This window comes from Pinus tabuliformis, chromosome 8, assembly GCF_031772625.1.
Source record: "Pinus tabuliformis cultivar Carrire ecotype Pingquan chromosome 8, CPIR1, whole genome shotgun sequence".
In the NCBI taxonomy this organism is placed as follows: Eukaryota; Viridiplantae; Streptophyta; class Pinopsida; order Pinales; family Pinaceae; genus Pinus; species Pinus tabuliformis.
The window spans coordinates 115,380,182-115,397,724 of NC_142294.1; the positions used below are offsets into that span (position 1 = coordinate 115,380,182).

Genomic DNA, 17,543 nt, shown 5'->3' on the forward strand with positions numbered 1-17,543 from the left:
AGATGTCCTTCCAGGCAATGTCTCACACACAAAGCCTTAAATTCTCGATTATTCTAATCAGTAGCAAATCCTCCCCGATCAAATAGATTGGCAACAAATCTCTCACAATCAAACTGATCGACAACTCTAAGCATATAGAACATGCTATCAAACCTTTGAGAGATTTATATGTACAAACACAACCCCAATCAGTGACAAACTTTCAAATGTACATAAATAGATACAAACCTCTGGAGTCTTCCAGACAACTTGATGTTGCTTCTCAACTTTTCACAGTAGGACTTAGAGCTTTCCCAATGAATCTTAACAGAAGATTCCTCAACAATGCATCTTCCTTTCCTACTTCTCATGCCGCAACATATTTTACAAATAGATCTGGCTCTTCTTATCTCAGCAACCCCTCAAAATATATTGTGCATTTTTCTTCTCTTACTCATGGCCTTTACTAAGACTTACAATTGTTAGTCCTGGTCTAGTGCGTGACACATGAAGTAGAGAACCATATCCATCATTTCCCCTTAATCAAGACAGATCTAATCATTCGTATACAAGGAATATACTCTCGCTCCCTCTTAACCTAAGGAGATCAACTTTCATCCAATCTCCCTCTCAACTTAGGGGCTCAACTTCTTTTCTACGACATCGAAGAATCTTTCATGGCTTCCATCCTTCTCATCAGAGTTATCAAGAACATCATCATTCACATCATGCTTATCACATCTTGGGTTTCAATGTTTCTTCTAGAGGTACGTTATACCTTACTACAACAAATTGCAAACCCTAGAAATAATTCAAACAAATATAGATCTACAATGCATCTAACAACTCTAAAATTCACATGTTAGACTTCCTACTAGGATTTCAAACAACCCCTAGATTTGTGGGTGTTTTTGGAGCTATGGATGGCATCATTGTCTGTTGCCCTTGTACATGCAAGCATTAAATGCCCTTGCCTAGGATCCCTTTGGGACAACTCCTGGTCAGTTGTCATTGACTCCAAATTGATACAAACCACCATATAACATCGTCTAATAAGATCTGTTAGATGTGGTAGTCCTAAAATTGGAAACTAGGGCCAAACTCCATGTGGGTCATCTTATTTATGGCAGCTGATATTTTTCTTGGATCCCTCTCATCGAGAGATGTACGATTGATCTAAAGATCATCTGATTCCAATAAGTATTGATGGGGATATGAATTTATTTGTGTTATGAGACAATTCGTCAAGGTCAGCCAGCAACCAAATAACCCCCACATGTGTTCAACGTTTTAGTATAAAAGGAGGTGACTTGATAGAGAAGTCTAAGAGGAGGAAGCCCTACACATAGGAGGGAAGGAGCCTAAGCATGAAGTGTAAATGCAGTCCTAGATGATGCCCTAGCAGCTCTACGCATGACCTAAATCAAGGAAGACGCAGTCAACCCTTATCCTATACATTGTCAAGGAAGACGTTGTCATATTGTGAAGAAGACAGCCCTAATCCATGTGTGCAACCAAACACAAGAAGACAGCCCTAATCCATGTGTGCAACCAAACACAAGAAGATAGCTCGTTGGAGAAGAGGACATTCTTTGTTTTCGCTACAGTAAAGAGGGACAGAACAGCGTGGGTTTTGGAGGTTGTTTCAGGGTCATTTTGTGAAGGCCGAGTTGTTGTTAGGAGGTCCGAGGTACCTTCCTAGAGGGCCGAGGCAGAGGAGGTTAGTTTCAAGTTATTTTGGTTTGATGTGTGCGCTAGAAACTCTGTTTGAAGGGGCCGCAAGCTACAGCAAGGCTGTGTGGTAGGCCGCAAGCCATACCACCACAGCGAGGGGCTGTTTTGGGGTTATGTTGTGCCCTAATCTTCAGCGTGGAGGCAAAGGGTTCACACTTGGGTAGGCCGCAGAGATTAAGGGTTGTTTGGGTGACTGTTTGAGGGTTGTTGCAGCAGTCTGAGGTGCCCTAACCAGTCACTATCACAACAGCAGCAAAGCAGACTTGGAGTAGCAGTTTGTGTGGTGTGTTGGGTCAATGTTGTGACCAGATTTGGATCAGTTTGTTGAGCAACCTGTGGGAGCCAAGTTGGAGGCTTGATTGGATGATAGAGAGCCTCCATAGGTGCAGATCTTGCAGTGATAGGATTGGGTATGTTTTAGGGCTGACATGGGCCATAGTGATGCCCTAACCAAAACACAATCATAACAGCGATGAGTACATAATGTACAGTGCAGCATAGTGCACATAGGAGCAGCGATGCATAGCATGATGTATAATGCAGCATAGCGCACACATTAGTAGTGATGTTGCAGTATGGTGTAGATCAGTGTTGTTGGACATTAGTGCAACAATGGGATAGTGTGGTAATGATGGGCATATAGCAGCAGCAAGAATGCATACAGCAACAGGATGATGAGGTATTGCAGCATGCATTTGGGTGCAGCATAGTGCAACAATACAGTGATGGGTATAGTCATGTTTAGTGAAGCATGATGAGATGCAGCGTAGTGATGATAGGTGCAACATGGTGCAGCGCAGTGAGGTCCAACATGATGATGAGGAGCAGCACAATGATAAGTGCAGCATGGTGATGGAGTCACCTTGGAGAATTGGTTGAAGCATCATGTCTTCAACTGAGTTCAGCTACCTCATGTATCATCTTCTCAGAGGCGATCTATGCTCTTATTTAGATAAGTCAAAGTGTTGACTTCTGTTGTATATGAACTATCTCTCTCTGTCGAACTATTGAAGAACATATAAGAAGAATTGATCAAGGGTTTCCCCACATTGGGGTTTGTCCCTGGATAGCGCCACATCTTGTGTCCTCTTGTCTTGGCTTGTCTTCTGCGATTTATGTTTATGTTCTATCTGCAATTTACTATTATGCTGATGTGATTGCTAATCTGGAAAAGATATTGAGCTAACTGTGAAAATTGAAATAAATTGCTCTAAGCATAGAACATACCTAAAATTTAACATGGTATCAAAACTGAGAAAGACAAAGCCCAAGCAAGAGTGAAAGAGAAATCACCAAAGGCAGATGGTAAAGGACAAAAAGGATCAATGGATTCCTCATCCCTCTTCAAATTCGCTAAGGGTGAAGTCGAAGCAAAGAATATTTATCAGAATGGCGCAATGGAAACTTCTCATGGCCTACCTAAAGATCACTTCAATGGGCAGTCTGGATCTAAGGGTGGAAGGAAAGGCAGATGCCTTGCTTGTAATAAGTTCGGCCATTATGCGAAGGAGTGTCCTAATGGTAGGGACACATCAGTTGATGAAGATAACAATCATTGCAGGAACATCTTCAATGATCGGAGGAATGACAGGTAATGCAGGTGAAATAGTCGACCCTTCAAAGAAAGCAAGATACCCTAGGTATGAAGAATTAAATGTTGTTTCTGATAAGATAAAGAAGCATTATCTTATATTGGCCTTCTTCTCCAGACTCTTTGGGAATATGGCTAATTGATTGTAGTGCTTCAAGGCACTTCATCGAATAGAAGGGTGCTCTCTCTAATTTGTTAAAGATGGAAACAATCGTGGGATTATACTTGGAGTCAATGCCACCTATCCCATAAAGGGTGTAGGGAATGTTACCCCTCAATTGAATAAGGGTAACTCTATTCATTTACAAGATTCTCTTTTATGTACCTGATAGCAGAAGAGCCTGGTGTCCATTTCGGCAATGGAAATCAAAGGTTTCAAGGTGGCATTCATCGATGGAAAGGTACGTGTTTGAAAATAGAATTTTCAAAGATGCTTTTACTCAAGGGTTCAGGGTTGGCAATTTGTATCAAGTTGCAGGAAGTCCATTGGAGAGCATGTCAGTTAACACATCTCATCTATAGCACCAGAGGTCTGCTTATTATGGGGCCCTACCGAATGTGAGTCAGATGGTGACAAGGATGCCTAAATTCAAGAAGGCAATGAAGGTACATGTCTGAGATGTACCGAAGGAAAATCTTACAAGGGGACCATTCCCGTCATGTAGCAAGTCCATAGGTGTGGAACAACCCAAGGGGTTTGAGATTCATGATCGGGAATCTCATGTATGCAGGTGGAAGAAAGCCCTCTACGGCTTGAAGCAAAACACCCCGGGCTTAATATGAGAGGATTGATAATTGTCTGATGAAACTGAGATTCACTTGGAGTGACGCTGATCCAAACCATTGCTTGAAGGTTGTGGATGATAGACCTCTCATACTGGCACCTTCTGAGGACGACCTCTTTCTGATAGGTGCAGACCCTATCATTTGCAAAAGTAAGAGGAAGTTGGATTCCAGATTTGGAATGGTGAACTGCAAGCCCATGACTACCTCAATGGATCTTAACTTTCAGAAGTTATGTGGTAAGGATGTCGGACCTGATTTGGGAAATGCCTCTGAGTTTCATAAACTCATTCTAGCATTGATGTTCTTAGTGAACTCTCGTCCGAATATATGTTTTGCAGTTAGCATGTTGAGCTCATAAATGGTTGAGCCTCAGTGGATTGGTGCCAAGAATCTTTTGAGATATCTTCAAGGCATAATCTCTCATGGATTGAGATACACTACCGGAAATGTGAAGCTGCACGATTATTCAAATGCTAACTGGGCAAGCAGTGTGGAGTATCGCAAGAGCACTTTTGAGTTCTGGTTCTCTTTGGGTTCTGCTTCGATATCCTAGATGAGCAAGAAGCAGAAGTCGGTTGCTATAAGCACCGCTGAGACCGAATGCATAGCTACGAGTATGACCTCGCGTGAAGCTGCCTGGTTGAGGAAGCTCCTCAGTGAGTTGTTTGACACATGATGGATACCACCGTGATCTTCTGTGACAACCAGAGGAGGATTCGATTGTTGAGGAATCTCATGTGTTATGATCGCTCCAAGCATATAGACGTCAGGGACCACTCTATCTGGGATATGGAACATCGATGAGCAAGAAGACTCCATCACATTGGGCCTGATGTGCAGGTCGCAGACATTTTGTCGAAGCCCCGGGGAAAGGTCAAATTTGTGAATTTCCATAACGACTTGGAGTCGTTGAGAGACCCTCTTATGAAGGTCATGTATGATAAATGCATTGAGCTCTGGGAGCTCCGGGGGGGTTGGGGTACTTCTTGGAGCAACAAGCGACCATAGGGCGACTCACCCTCCCCTAGTGGTGCATTGTGTACAGGGTGTATGGTTCAGCCTTCCCCTGCGATACCCCGTGGCGACTTGTGGTCAGGATGAGTGGTTCTCCTGCGAGGCATCCTACCCATGCAGTCTGAGACTCATGGGAAGTACCTCTCATTCGGCCAAAGAGTAGGGAAATGGGGTTAAGGACCATAGTAGTACCGATGGACGCATCGTGTATCTACCATACTCCCTATGCTAGGATGACCAACATTGATCTGGGATCAATTGGAACTGACTTCGGGTCAGTAAGAGTGATATAGCTCACTCTCTCTTGGAACTGATATGGGATCAGTATGAGTGGTTTGAGACACTCTCTTGTGATATTGATCTGGGATCAATGAAACTGACTTCGAGTCAGTAAGAGGGATATAACTCACTCTCTTTTAAAACTAATCTCGGATCAGTAAGACTGGTATGACACACTCTCTTCATATGGGACTGACTTCGAGTCAATAGAGAATGGTATGAGACATTCTCGATCAATTCTTCTTCTTCATGGTTCAGCAGAGCAGCATAGAGCAGAGCAGAGCAGTGCAGGGCACTAATGGCAAAGATAGTACAGTCTAGGAGATGGATCAGCGGATGGAGTTCTCCCAGTTGAGAGGGAGTGTTAAAATTGGCAACTAGGGCCAAACTCCATGTGGGTCATCTTATTTATGGTAGCTGATATTTTTCTTGGATCCCTCCCATCGAGAGATGTAGGATTGATCTAAAGATCATCCGATTCCAATAAGTATTCATGGAGATATGAATTTATTTGTGTTATTGGACAATTCGTCAAGGTTGGCCAAAAAACAAATAACCCCCACATGTGCTCAACGTTTTAGTATAAAAGGAGGTGACTTGATAGTCATTTGTACACACTTCACTCTTGATTTCTCTCCACTTGTTTTGGGTTTTAGTGGAAGAGAAGTCTAAGAGGAGGAAGCCCTAGACGCAGGAGGGAAGGAGCCTAAGCATGAAGTCTAAATGCAGTCCTAGATGCCCTAGCAACTCTACACATGACCTAAATCAAGGAAGGCGTAGTCAACCCTTATCCTATACACTGTCAAGGAAGACATTATCATATTGTGAAGAAGACAGCCTTAATCCATGTGTGCAACACAAACATAAGAAGACAGCCCTAATCCATGTGTGCAACACAAACATAAGAAGACAGCTCGTTGGAGAAGAGGACATTCTCTGTTTTAGCCGCAGCAAAGAGGGACAGAACAGCGTGGGTTTTGGAGGTTGTTTCAGGGTCATTTTGTGAAGGCCGAGTTGTTGTTAGGAGGGTCGAGGTACCTTCCTAGAGGGCCGAGGCAGAGGAGGTTAGTTTCAAGTTGTTTTGGGTTTGATGTGTGGGCTAGAAACTCTATTTGAAGGGGCCGTAAGCTACAGCAAGGTTGTGTGGTAGGCCGCAGGCCATACCACCACAACAAGGGATAGCGTGGGCTGTTTTGGGGTTATGTTGTGCCCTAATCTTCAGCGTGGAGGCAGAGGGTTCACACTAGGGTAGGCCGCAGAGATTAAGGGTTGTTTGGGTGACTGTTTGAGGGTTGTTGCAGCAGTCTGAGGTGCCCTAACCAGTCACTATCTTAACAGAAGCAAAGTAGACTTGGAGTAGCAATTTGTGTGGTGTGTTGGATTAATGTTGTCACCAGATTTGGATCAGCCTGTTGAGCAACCTGTGGGAGCCAAGTTGGAGGCTTGATTGGGTGATCGAGAGCCTCCAGAGCCTCCATAGGTGCAGATCTTGTAGTGATAGGATTGGGTATGTTTTAGGGCTGACGTGGGCCACAGTGATGCCCTAACCAGAACACAATCATAACAGCAATGAGTACATAATGTACAGTGCAGCATAGTGCACATAGGAGCAACATGCATAGCATGATGTACAGTGCAGCATAGTGCACACATTAGTAGTGATGTTGCAGCATGGTGTAGATCAGTGTTGTTGGACATTGGTGCAGCGATGAGACAGCATGGTAATGATGGGCACATAGCAGCAGCAAGAATGCATACAGCAGCAGGATGATGAGGTATTGCAGCATGCATTTGGGTGCAGCATAGTGCAATGAAGAGCTCAGCATAGTGCAGCAGTACAGTGATGGGTACAATCATGTTTAGTGAAGCATGATGAGATGTAGCATAGTGATGATAGGTGCAGCACAGTGAGGTCCAACATGATGATGAGGAGCAGCACAATGATAGCTGCAACATGGTGATGGAGTCACCTTGGAGAATTAGTTGAAGCAGCATGTCTTCAACTGAGTTTAGCTACCTCATGTATCATCTTCTTAGAGATTATCTATGATCTTATTTAGATAAGTCAAAGTGTTGACTTCTGTTGTATATGTACTATATCTCTTTCTCTTTGCTGAACTATTGAAGAACATATAAGAAGAATTGATCAAGGGTTTCCCCACATTGGGGTTTGTCCCTGGCTAGAGCCAAATCTTGTGTCCTCTTGTCTTGGCTTGTCTTCTGCGATTTATGTTTATGTTCTATCTGCAATTTACTATTATGCTGATGTGATTGCTAATCTGGAAAAGATATTTAGCTCACTGTGAAAATTGAAATAAATTGCTCCAAGCATAGAACATACCTAAAATTTAACACTCTAACTCCTCATGCTTAGATGTGGGTATTTGTCTGATGATTTGATATGAGGGCATTGATTTGATGATTCCTCCCATAGGTTGCGTGCTGTGAGACCTTGTGGTCTTGGAGATGTATTGATTTGATGATTCCTTCCTTAGGTTGTATGTTGTGAGAACTTGTGGTCTGGGAGATGCATTGAGATGAGTTGGATGCTATGTATCTTTCCTTATGATGGGACTAATGATCTCTCCCTTAAGTTGTGCAGTGTGAGACCTATGATTGGTCGGGGAGATTGATCCTACCAAACAGAGAGATTTGTATTTGTGATTTCTTCCTTAGGTTGTGGGCTGTGAAGACCTGTGATTGGTCAAGAAGATTGATCTTGAGAGAGAGAATGAAAGCACCTCCCTGGATAAGAGGGAATGCTGGAAAAGAAATGGGAAATTTGAATTTTTAAATTTGCCTCTAAAATTAGTTCAAGTCAGCCTCATGATGTTTTAGGTCGGCAAGGCCCCTAAGAGGCACCCATTCGACCCCCACTTGAAGGCTACATAAAGGAGATCATTTCTCCTCAGTTGGACACATCAATTTTTGTCTTATGCATCTCTGTTCTAGCGAAATTACAAGAGGGCCGAAATTTCAGGAGGACACCAAAATTCTAGGGAGGCCTGAAATTTCAAGAACTTGGTTTTTGACATAGCACTTTATCATAATCTTGGTTACTGGTTTGGCTATTATCCTGTCATGGTTATTTATGTTGTACTGATGAATCTGGAACTTTATCTCTCTCTCGTAAGGAAAGCATTTATGGGTTACCCCTTGTGGGTTTTGCCCTAGCCTTAAGCCTAATTTTTGTATCTCTTGTCTCATTGTTTCATGGTTACTTTACTGCTCTTTCATGTTTATTAGTTGATGTTTTTCTTCAGTATAACTGCCTAAATGATATTAAATTTAATGTGAAACTAATATTTAATTGATCATTGAAGTAGTTTTTTGTTGAAAAAAACTTAATTCTAGCACGTGTCCTAGAAAATCAACACTAAATGCTCAAGACACAGGTCTAAATTCTTGATGAAAGCTTCTTCAAGTACATGCAAGGTTGAATGCTCTAAGGCAATTGAAGAAAGGAAAGCATGGACAGTTATGTACGATGGTTGCAGGTTAATGGAGTCCACCTATGGGGTTTCAAAACCAGATACCCTATCTTTGAATGCATTTTTACTCCAATTAACTAGCCCAAATGGGAGCATAATATATGTGGTTGGAAAGTTTATTTCGAGACCTTTCTAACAGTATATGGCAATCCCTCTAACTCCTCATGCTTGAGGAGAAATGAATTTTTGAATATTCATTATATATCCTGTTAGTTGCATAAGTCAGCCCAGCCAATGGACAAGTCAGCCTAGTCTAGACCCCAAATGCACTATAAATAGGCGTGAGAGGGAGCATATCTAACCCCTCGCTCAAGACAATTTGGTTCTGTCTAAGGCTTAAGCAAGCGGATGAGCAATTATGAGGTTCATACCTCATGAACCAAAGTGAAGTGAAGCCGAGTTGAAGAGCTTTTCTGTGGGAAGGATTTTTGGCACATTTTTGGAAGGGTTTTGACACACTTTGGGAAGGTTTTTAATCCTGGTTATTTGCAGAGCTATTCTAGAGGCCAAGTTTCAGCCCTATTGAAGGCAAGTTTTAGCCCTATTGAAGGAAAACTTCAGGCTTGTTGAGGTTGAGTTTCAAGTCTATTCTAGGAGCCGAATTTTGGTGTTTGAAAGCCCAATTCAAGCCTCTTTTGGAGGTCAAATCCTAGAAATTTGAAGGCCAAATTCAAGTGTGGTTTGAGGGCCACGTTCTGGTGCATTGCAGGCCAAGTTCAGGTTTGGTTTAAAGACTGGTTTCTGGTGTTTAAATCAATGTTGTTAAAAGCACGATCGGGATTTAATCGGCGCCGGGAAAAAAGCGGAAAAAATCGACAAAAGCGGGAAAAAAGCGTTTGGCACAAAAATATTCATTTTTTTTCATTTTTTTTCAATTTTTTTAATATCTAAACCATCTACAACATAAAATAAATACATTGACACATAAATATGATAAAAAAACTAATATATAAGATGTTTAATATCATTTCTAGCGCTAAAATCACACATAACATTGAATCATGTCCTGAATAGTAAGTCCTGAGTCCCAACTCAGCCTCAAAATATCAACAAAAAATATGATAATGTATCTCATCATGTCATAATGTCATATACAATAAAATGAAAGTCTAATCCTATTGATTTCCTCTGCCCCTCTTGCGAGAAAATGGCACAACTTTCTCTTTCCCTCTAGATGTAGAAGCTGGTGCCTGTGCTGGTGGAAATGGCAGTGGAGTCTGACGTGCTCTAGAAGCTGAAGAACTAGTAGTAGCAGCTACAGGAGGCTGAGGTAGACGGAGACCACATCCTCTACTGGTGGTAGTGGTAGCCCGGGTAGGCGGTGTCACCTCCTCCTCCTGCTCCTCCTCCTCCACCTGCTCCTCCTCCTGTTCCTGCTCCTGCTCCTCCTCCTCCCCCTCCTCCTCCCCCTCATCCTGCACTAACCAATCATCAGTGGGATCCATGAGAGGCCTCTCGGTCTCAACCCTCCATTCAGCAGTGGTGTCAATCCCATCCAATGAGATGGCTTCCGTATCAGGTGTCATCTCTAGTTGTCTCACCCACAATCGAAGATTGTAGTAGACATAGACCATGTCATTAAGTCTATGGGACTCCAACCTGTACAAAGTTCATGAAATAATAATTAATAATTAATATTATAAAAAAAATATTGTTTAAAACTTTAATGAATTCAAAAATTTATTTGGAAATTTGCAATATTTTAAATGTTTAAGTGTTAACCTATTGCGCTTCTTGTTGTGTATTTTTTCAAATACACTCCAATTGCGCTCACATCCCGAGGAGCTGCATGTTTGGCTGAGGATGCGTACGGCAAGCTTTTGCAAAAGGGGTACTCTAACACCATACATCTTCCACCATGCGTCTACAACAAAATTACAAATAAAATTTTAAATAAACATAAGAAAAAAATGGAATTTGAAGAGACAATGAAATTTGAAACAAAGTTACAAAGTACAAACTAAAAAATACCTGGCATTTTAATCGTCCTATCAGTGACAGCCATCTCAAAGCCAAATGTGCCACCTGACATCTTATATGTCTCAATTTGTCTAGAGATCTCTATACGTTCTTCTGGAGATCTCACCATCTTCTGGACACAGGTTAATAATCCTTCCACGACCTCAACATCAAAATCAAACCCACATGCATAAGAAAATGCAGGGTTCAGGAAAAGCCCAGCAGCATGAATGGGACGATGGAGTGTGTTGTTCCATCGCTCATCAATGACTTCCCATAGAAGGAGTTGTCTCTGAAACCCATCATCTCCCTTATCATCATAGTAGGACCGAATGGCTTCTTTGGCCCTGTCCATGGCTTCATACAAATAGCCCATTGCGGGCTTCTCACCATCAACCAACCGAAGAACCTTTACCAAAGGTTCAGTAACAGCGCACACCTCCTGCACTCCCGCCCAGAAGTCTTCCTGGTATGAAACTAGTCTGCACACGGCCTCTCCTTCTGGTTTGCGGCTCATTGACGAAGCACGCCACTCCTCTGAAAGAAACATTCTCTTCAAATCCCACATAGAATTCAAGAGGGATTGAAGAGATATGAAACTCGTCGCAAACCGTGTAATAGCGGGGCGCACCAACTCTTTGTTGTTGGTGCATTTTCTCATCAAGCTAAGCACAGATGTGTGATTGTAAATAAATTTTGTGATGCTTTTTGATGAATCAACAATCTCTTTGACAAAGGGAATTTTCCCTATGTCCTCTAACATCAAATCAATACAATGGGCAGCACAAGGTGTCCAAATAAAGTAGGATGCCTGTCCATAAGCATTCTACCAGCAGCAACATAATTTGCAGCATTGTCCGTTATGACTTGGACAACATTTTCTGCACCCACCTCCAAAATAAACACATCCAACAAATCACATAAAGTTCTTGCATCTTTGATTTGATGAGTTGCATCAATAGATTTGATAAACATAGTCCCCTTGGGACAACTAACCAAGAAGTTTATAAGGGTTCTCCCCTTTTGGTCAGTCCAACCATCTGACATAACAGTGCATCCTGTTTGTGCCCATGATGCCCTAAAATCCTCCAATCTTTGGGTGCAGTCACGCTTTTCATCTTGAAGAAGTCGGCCTCTGAAATCATGAAGAGAAGGGATTTTGTACCCCGGGCCAACACTGGCAATAGCATCAACAGTAGGTTGGAAAAATGGATTATTCCTTATAATGCTGAAAGGAATATCACTCCAGAGGAGAAATTTTGTCATCAACCTGTCAACTTGTTCTTTTTCAGTTCTTTTTAGCATTGAACCGATAGTTGGTTGTGAACCAGGTGTGGTTCGAGGAACAAAATATGATGATGCAGCTACCGGATTGACTGACGCTGCAGTAGAACCAGTGCCACTTGGCCCACTTCCTTCAGCTGACCTTTTTAGTTGCCTTTTGAGTTCTTCTTTGGCCTCTCTAGTGTGCTCTAATTCTCCCAATGCTCTCATGGCTCTTTGGATAATTTCAGGAGTTGTATTTAGACAGGGCCCCACATCATGTCCAGGGATTTGTGCAAGGTGGAACTTCAACCTGTACACCCCCCCAAATATCTCCTTTCCACACAACTTGCAATACAAGTTTTGTCTATCATTCGGAGTTTTAGGTTCACCATATTCCCAGAAAGGATCCAATTTCCTTGGCATGTTTGTTTTTGAATTTTGAATTTGCAAACCTATGGAAAAATAAGGATTAGGAAATAGGAATTTAGGATTACATAATACAAATTACAATTTAGCATTTACAAAATTACAAGTTAATTATTTCCAAAATCCCAATTTCCAAACCCAAGTTACCCAACCAAATGCCAATGGCAAATGCCAAAAAACAATGAAAATTCAAAAAAAATAAACAATGTTTAAAAAAAATGAGAAAATAAAAATAAAAAATTGGTTCTCATAGTCATAACAAATTACCCATCCCAAATCAATGAAAAATTACAAAAAATTCTTTAAAAACAATGTAAAACAAAGTTTTTATAGAAGCAAAACAAAAAAATATTAATCTACATCCCTTTTTTATGGACAAATTGGTGATCTTGTCTTGGATTTCTCCTAAAACCACTTGGATTCGCTCCCAAATTCGACGGAAACCCTTCAGCTCCTCTCCCTCACCTCTTCTCCTCCTCCTCCGCCCGCAGACAGCATAATGACATAAAAAAAATCGTTTTTGCCTATTAAAAGCCCGCTGCCCCAACCATCTGCGATTTTTTCGATAAAAATCGCGATTTTTTCAAAAAAATCGCGCTTTTTTCCGAAAAAATCGGTATAAAAAAAAGGCCGCGATTTTTTGGTATAAAAATCGCGATTTAAGCGGGTAGGGGATAAAATCGCGATTTTCCGAAAAAAGGATAAAATCGCGATTTTAACAACACTAGTTTAAATGCCGAGTTCAAGACTGGTATGTGGCCGAAGTTGCAGTCCTGTTAAAGACCAAATTCTAATCTGATTTTTTAAGTGGCCAAGCTCTATTGGAGAACTATTGCAAGGCTGAGTATAGTTGGCTAAGGCAGTGTCAAGGGAGTTGTTAGCTGAAGTAGTTGTGATGTTACGGTGATGATAGGACCAAGCCCTATAGTGGACAAAGGTGCAGTAACAAGAAGGCTATCGTGGACAACTTTTGTGGTAGGCTTGTGGGCTGCATAAGGTGAGTGTTTAGTGCAAAGGTTGATAGGCCGCAGGAAGCAGACCTTCAAGGTTGTAAAGGCCTGTTTGGTTCCAAGTGTGTTGAAAATCCCTATGTAGTAGAAAGAAATCTACAGTGTTGAGTACAAGCTACCAGGTGGGCAGACCTTCTCTTTGAACATATAATAAGCCTAAGCAATGATAGTTGAATAGTGAACAACAAGAGTTGAGGAAGTTGAAGTGCCAGATGGGCAGACCTCTTTTTGATCAAATACAGAGAACTGACATGTAGGAGATCAAGTCTAAGGAGCCAAGTCAAGAAGCCTAATTGAAGAGCAAAAAGTTAGGGTGTACATTCAACTGGCTATGATCAAGTTTGAAGGCGCAAACCTGAGGGTTGCATAGTTAGATGACATATCTAAGGAACAACTTGAAGACATAGGTTGGTGCCTACAGTTTGCTGAGTTGGTTCTCAGTTGGAGGGATTGGTGCCTCCTCTAGTTTGGTGCCTACATTAGTTGAGTCGATGCTCAGCTAGGGGAATGAAATCTCCTGTAAGTTGGTGCCTACAAAAATTGAAAGTTGGTGCTTACTTTGTACAAGGAAGTTTACAAAATATTTACAAAGAAAATTTGTATCAGTGTTTCTTTTGAAAAGATCCATGTTTCATGTTTTATGTCATCAAATGTTTTAAAAGATAAAAATGGTTAAAAATAATGAAATACTAATGCACCCCCATAATGAAATACTAATGCACCCCCCCCCCCCTCAATATTTCCAAAAATTACTTTATCACTATCTTACTCTCTGCGCATTTCTGTCTACACATGTGTAAAATCTCACATACCCCTCAAGAAAAGACTCCTCCAATCTATCAAGAAATTAAAGAGAAATGTCTTTTACAGTAATCTAGATTCTAGACAAAACAACAATTGGATAGCGCAAGCATCGTGGTGTTACTGATTGAAAACTACAGAAAGAAATCAATAATGGTATATGCATCATGTCAAGCAATCTCCATACTAGGGAAGACAGGTCCCTTTAGCACAGACACAAATAAATAAGTTGTAAAGATGGCTGTAACAGTTTTAAGAAAAGAAATGGAATCAGTTCAAGTAGCAATTCTGTGAGGAGGGTCTATAAACCACACAGTACTCAAGGAAAAATATCCAAGCTGAAAAAATGGGTTGCTGAGATAGAAATTCAAGGAACTTGTCAACGATCTTCAATAGTAAGCAGAAGCTCACTTGGCTCCAATCCTGCCCTTTTCAGAGAAAATGCTAAAGGAATAAATGAAATTTGACACCACAAACCTGATAAAGTTCATTGATTTTGCTAGCAGCAGCTATGATATCCACACATACATTTCAACAGAAAAACTGTATCAAATTAACAAATAAAATTTTGCAGTTTCTAAAGTTTGCAATGTGTAAGTCAAGAGCTCATATTATGAGCACTATTGAGATTGCGAAAAAACAAACTAAATATGGGAATTTGGAGAAGCAATGGAGGAAGCAATCAAGGCACAGAAAAAGAAAGGACCCAAAGAAAGATATTACAAGAACAAAGTTAGTAAAAAAAAGAACAAACAGGCCAAGAAACACAGGGAAAAACTACTGAAGGACACAAAGACGAACATACTCGATAAGGAGACGAGGTTATTCCTCTTAAATGGCAAGCTTTCTCAGCTAAAGTTATACGGGAATAACTTGATTATTGAGTTCTCCATCCCGCCATTCCCTCCGCTCCTCCCCCCTACGCTACCCCCCACACTCTGATCTTTGTTTTAAAAGCGGCAGTTTCTAAACGTCGCTCTCCATAGGTTATGAACAGGTTGTATGTGTCAAATCCCTCCGCTGCCTCCTAGGCTCATAGTATAGTCAATTTATAAGTTACCGCCCACAATTAACCTAGAGATTAAACATGGCACTACTCAGTTCACCACCCAGCAAATTTGGTTGCCGATACTTGAAATTTGGCAGATTCCTTTATTTTATTTCTTGTATTTCCTCTACTGATGCAGCAAGTTCGCTCTCGCCTGACTGGAATATAATCAATAGAACCAGATTACTGAATCGGAATCCTCCCGCTGATAAGCCACGACGGCTATCTATTCCACCAAATTCACTCCGGACTTGCAACTGGCCCACCGCAAAGGCAAGTGCACAAGCAAAACCCACAAAGTGGTAAACATGTTGCTGGGAGACTTGAACCCTGGTGTAGACGATAACTGCACCTAGCATTTGCCAAAATAAAACAAACAAAAGAAAACGCCAGGTGACTAGGATACAGCTGTGATCAATTCAACAGGCATTTCAATCTGTCAAGACTTCACTGATCCTAGATATGCCCAGTTATGCCCTGCCATCCACTCTTCTTTGTATAACTCTCTATTGATGAGACCATTTGAATGTTATAGCATATTGCTTCTAAACAGCAATCGGGATTCCTTGAAGCGAAATCATATGTGGACAAAAAGTTAGGATTAAAAATTCATAAGAACGAGGTTCCGTATTCATATTCGAATCTCGCTACTATGGTGAAGGACCCATATGCAAAGGTAGTGGTTTTGAGTTTGAGTGTTATGAAAGCATACCTGTAAAGTGACCCGAATGCCAAATTGTCCCTGTCTCCATGCGTGTCGAAGTAATAATCCTTCGCCAATTTCCCTTCTGAATTAGCCCGTGCACTAACCTTTGAACTCCTGTCTCCATCCTTGCCCCTCTCCTTCTTCTTCTTTTCCAATTTACTCCTTTTTGCTCTCTTTCTACTTTCTTCTGGGAATTCTTCTATGCCTTCTGAGGTTGGGGACCCCAAAATCGGATAGGAAGGCTCCTCCAATGACGCTTTCCTAGCAGTGCCCTCATTTTCCTCTAATAGGGCGCCATACCAATCCGAAGGTGGGGTTGCAGAACTGGTAGTACTGGTGGGAAGAATGATGGAGTCGAAGCTGGTGTTTGACAACCATGGTGTATGGCCGGCTGCCTTTAAGACTTTCGGATCGGAAGAAGATTGCACGGGAAATAATGGCGAAGGTTGAGGAGAGGACGAAGATGCCTCATTCTCAATTTCATTTTCATGTGCTGCCTCCATTTGCTACTTCGCTGCGCTGGTCGGCCTGTCCTTTGCGGTGAAGCAGTGGCTGTATATCAATACATATGAGAGCTTCCTTCTCTCCCGACATTGACATATACATTCACGCAAAGTTTACATTGCAAACGAAAAGGAAAATGGTGAATTTTGTTTCGAGATTTGAGACTTTTGTGATGCATAGAGATAACTGTTCTTCGGATTTAAAGTTTATAAAGCACGGAAATATTATTTGTTCGATCTAAGAGCTTTTCATTATTTTTTTCAAACAAAGGTGTTTCTCAAGAAGGTCTAGCCTTAATGTTACAGTGCAGTGGTCAATTTTGTTTTCATTCTTTTAATGTTACATTGAAGTGGTGACTTTTGTTTTCTTTCTTTTAAGGTTTATAAAGCACTCTAAATGTTATCTGTTCTATCTAGAAGAGTATTTCATAATTGTAGTTTATATTGTAATAAGGTTATTAGTAAAATATAATTAACTTCAATTATGTTTTAATTTTTATTTTTATTTTTAAAAAATCATATTAGTTTACTATTTTTTATAAAATTTAAATATAAATATTAAAGTGAATATTTTAAAAAAAATTAAAATGGGTGAAAACTTATTTTAAAAATATAAAAATAAAGATCGCATTACCAAGTGTCTTAACAATTAAATTAATTAACTAATATTGGTACTTGAGTATGCATGAGGTGTAAACTAGTTGATTTGATTGGGGTTTAATCCTCACCAAGTCTCGTGTTCAAACCTCATGTGGAAGAGTTGAGGATGAAAGTCACTTTGGGGGAATTAAACTATTCCAAGGGGCATCTGAGCTCGACCGAGCTTCGCACAATTTCGGTGATAGCATCCTGACACTTCAATAGTTTATCCATCAAATATTTATTATTATGCCACTGGCTACTACAATGTCATCCACCAATTCTCCATCATATCTAGTTGTACCTGGCCA

The 17,543-nt window shown here is 41.0% G+C and overlaps 1 protein-coding gene across 2 annotated transcripts in view; it reads right to left on the bottom strand.

The window, feature by feature from the left end:
* LOC149234392 (uncharacterized) overlaps positions 1-16,803 on the bottom strand; it is a 404,784-nt gene extending 387,981 nt beyond the window's left edge. Inside the window, exon 1 of one of the 2 annotated variants that reach the window (XM_089371822.1) lies at positions 16,097-16,800. In XM_089371822.1, the coding sequence (XP_089227948.1) occupies positions 16,097-16,593 (497 nt within the window). In that variant the 5' untranslated portion in view covers positions 16,594-16,800. Of the gene's footprint in view, positions 1-16,096 lie in introns of both variants that reach the window. The other variant, XM_089371823.1, reaches the window with a different exon arrangement.
* Between the last annotated feature and the right edge of the window lie 740 nt (positions 16,804-17,543).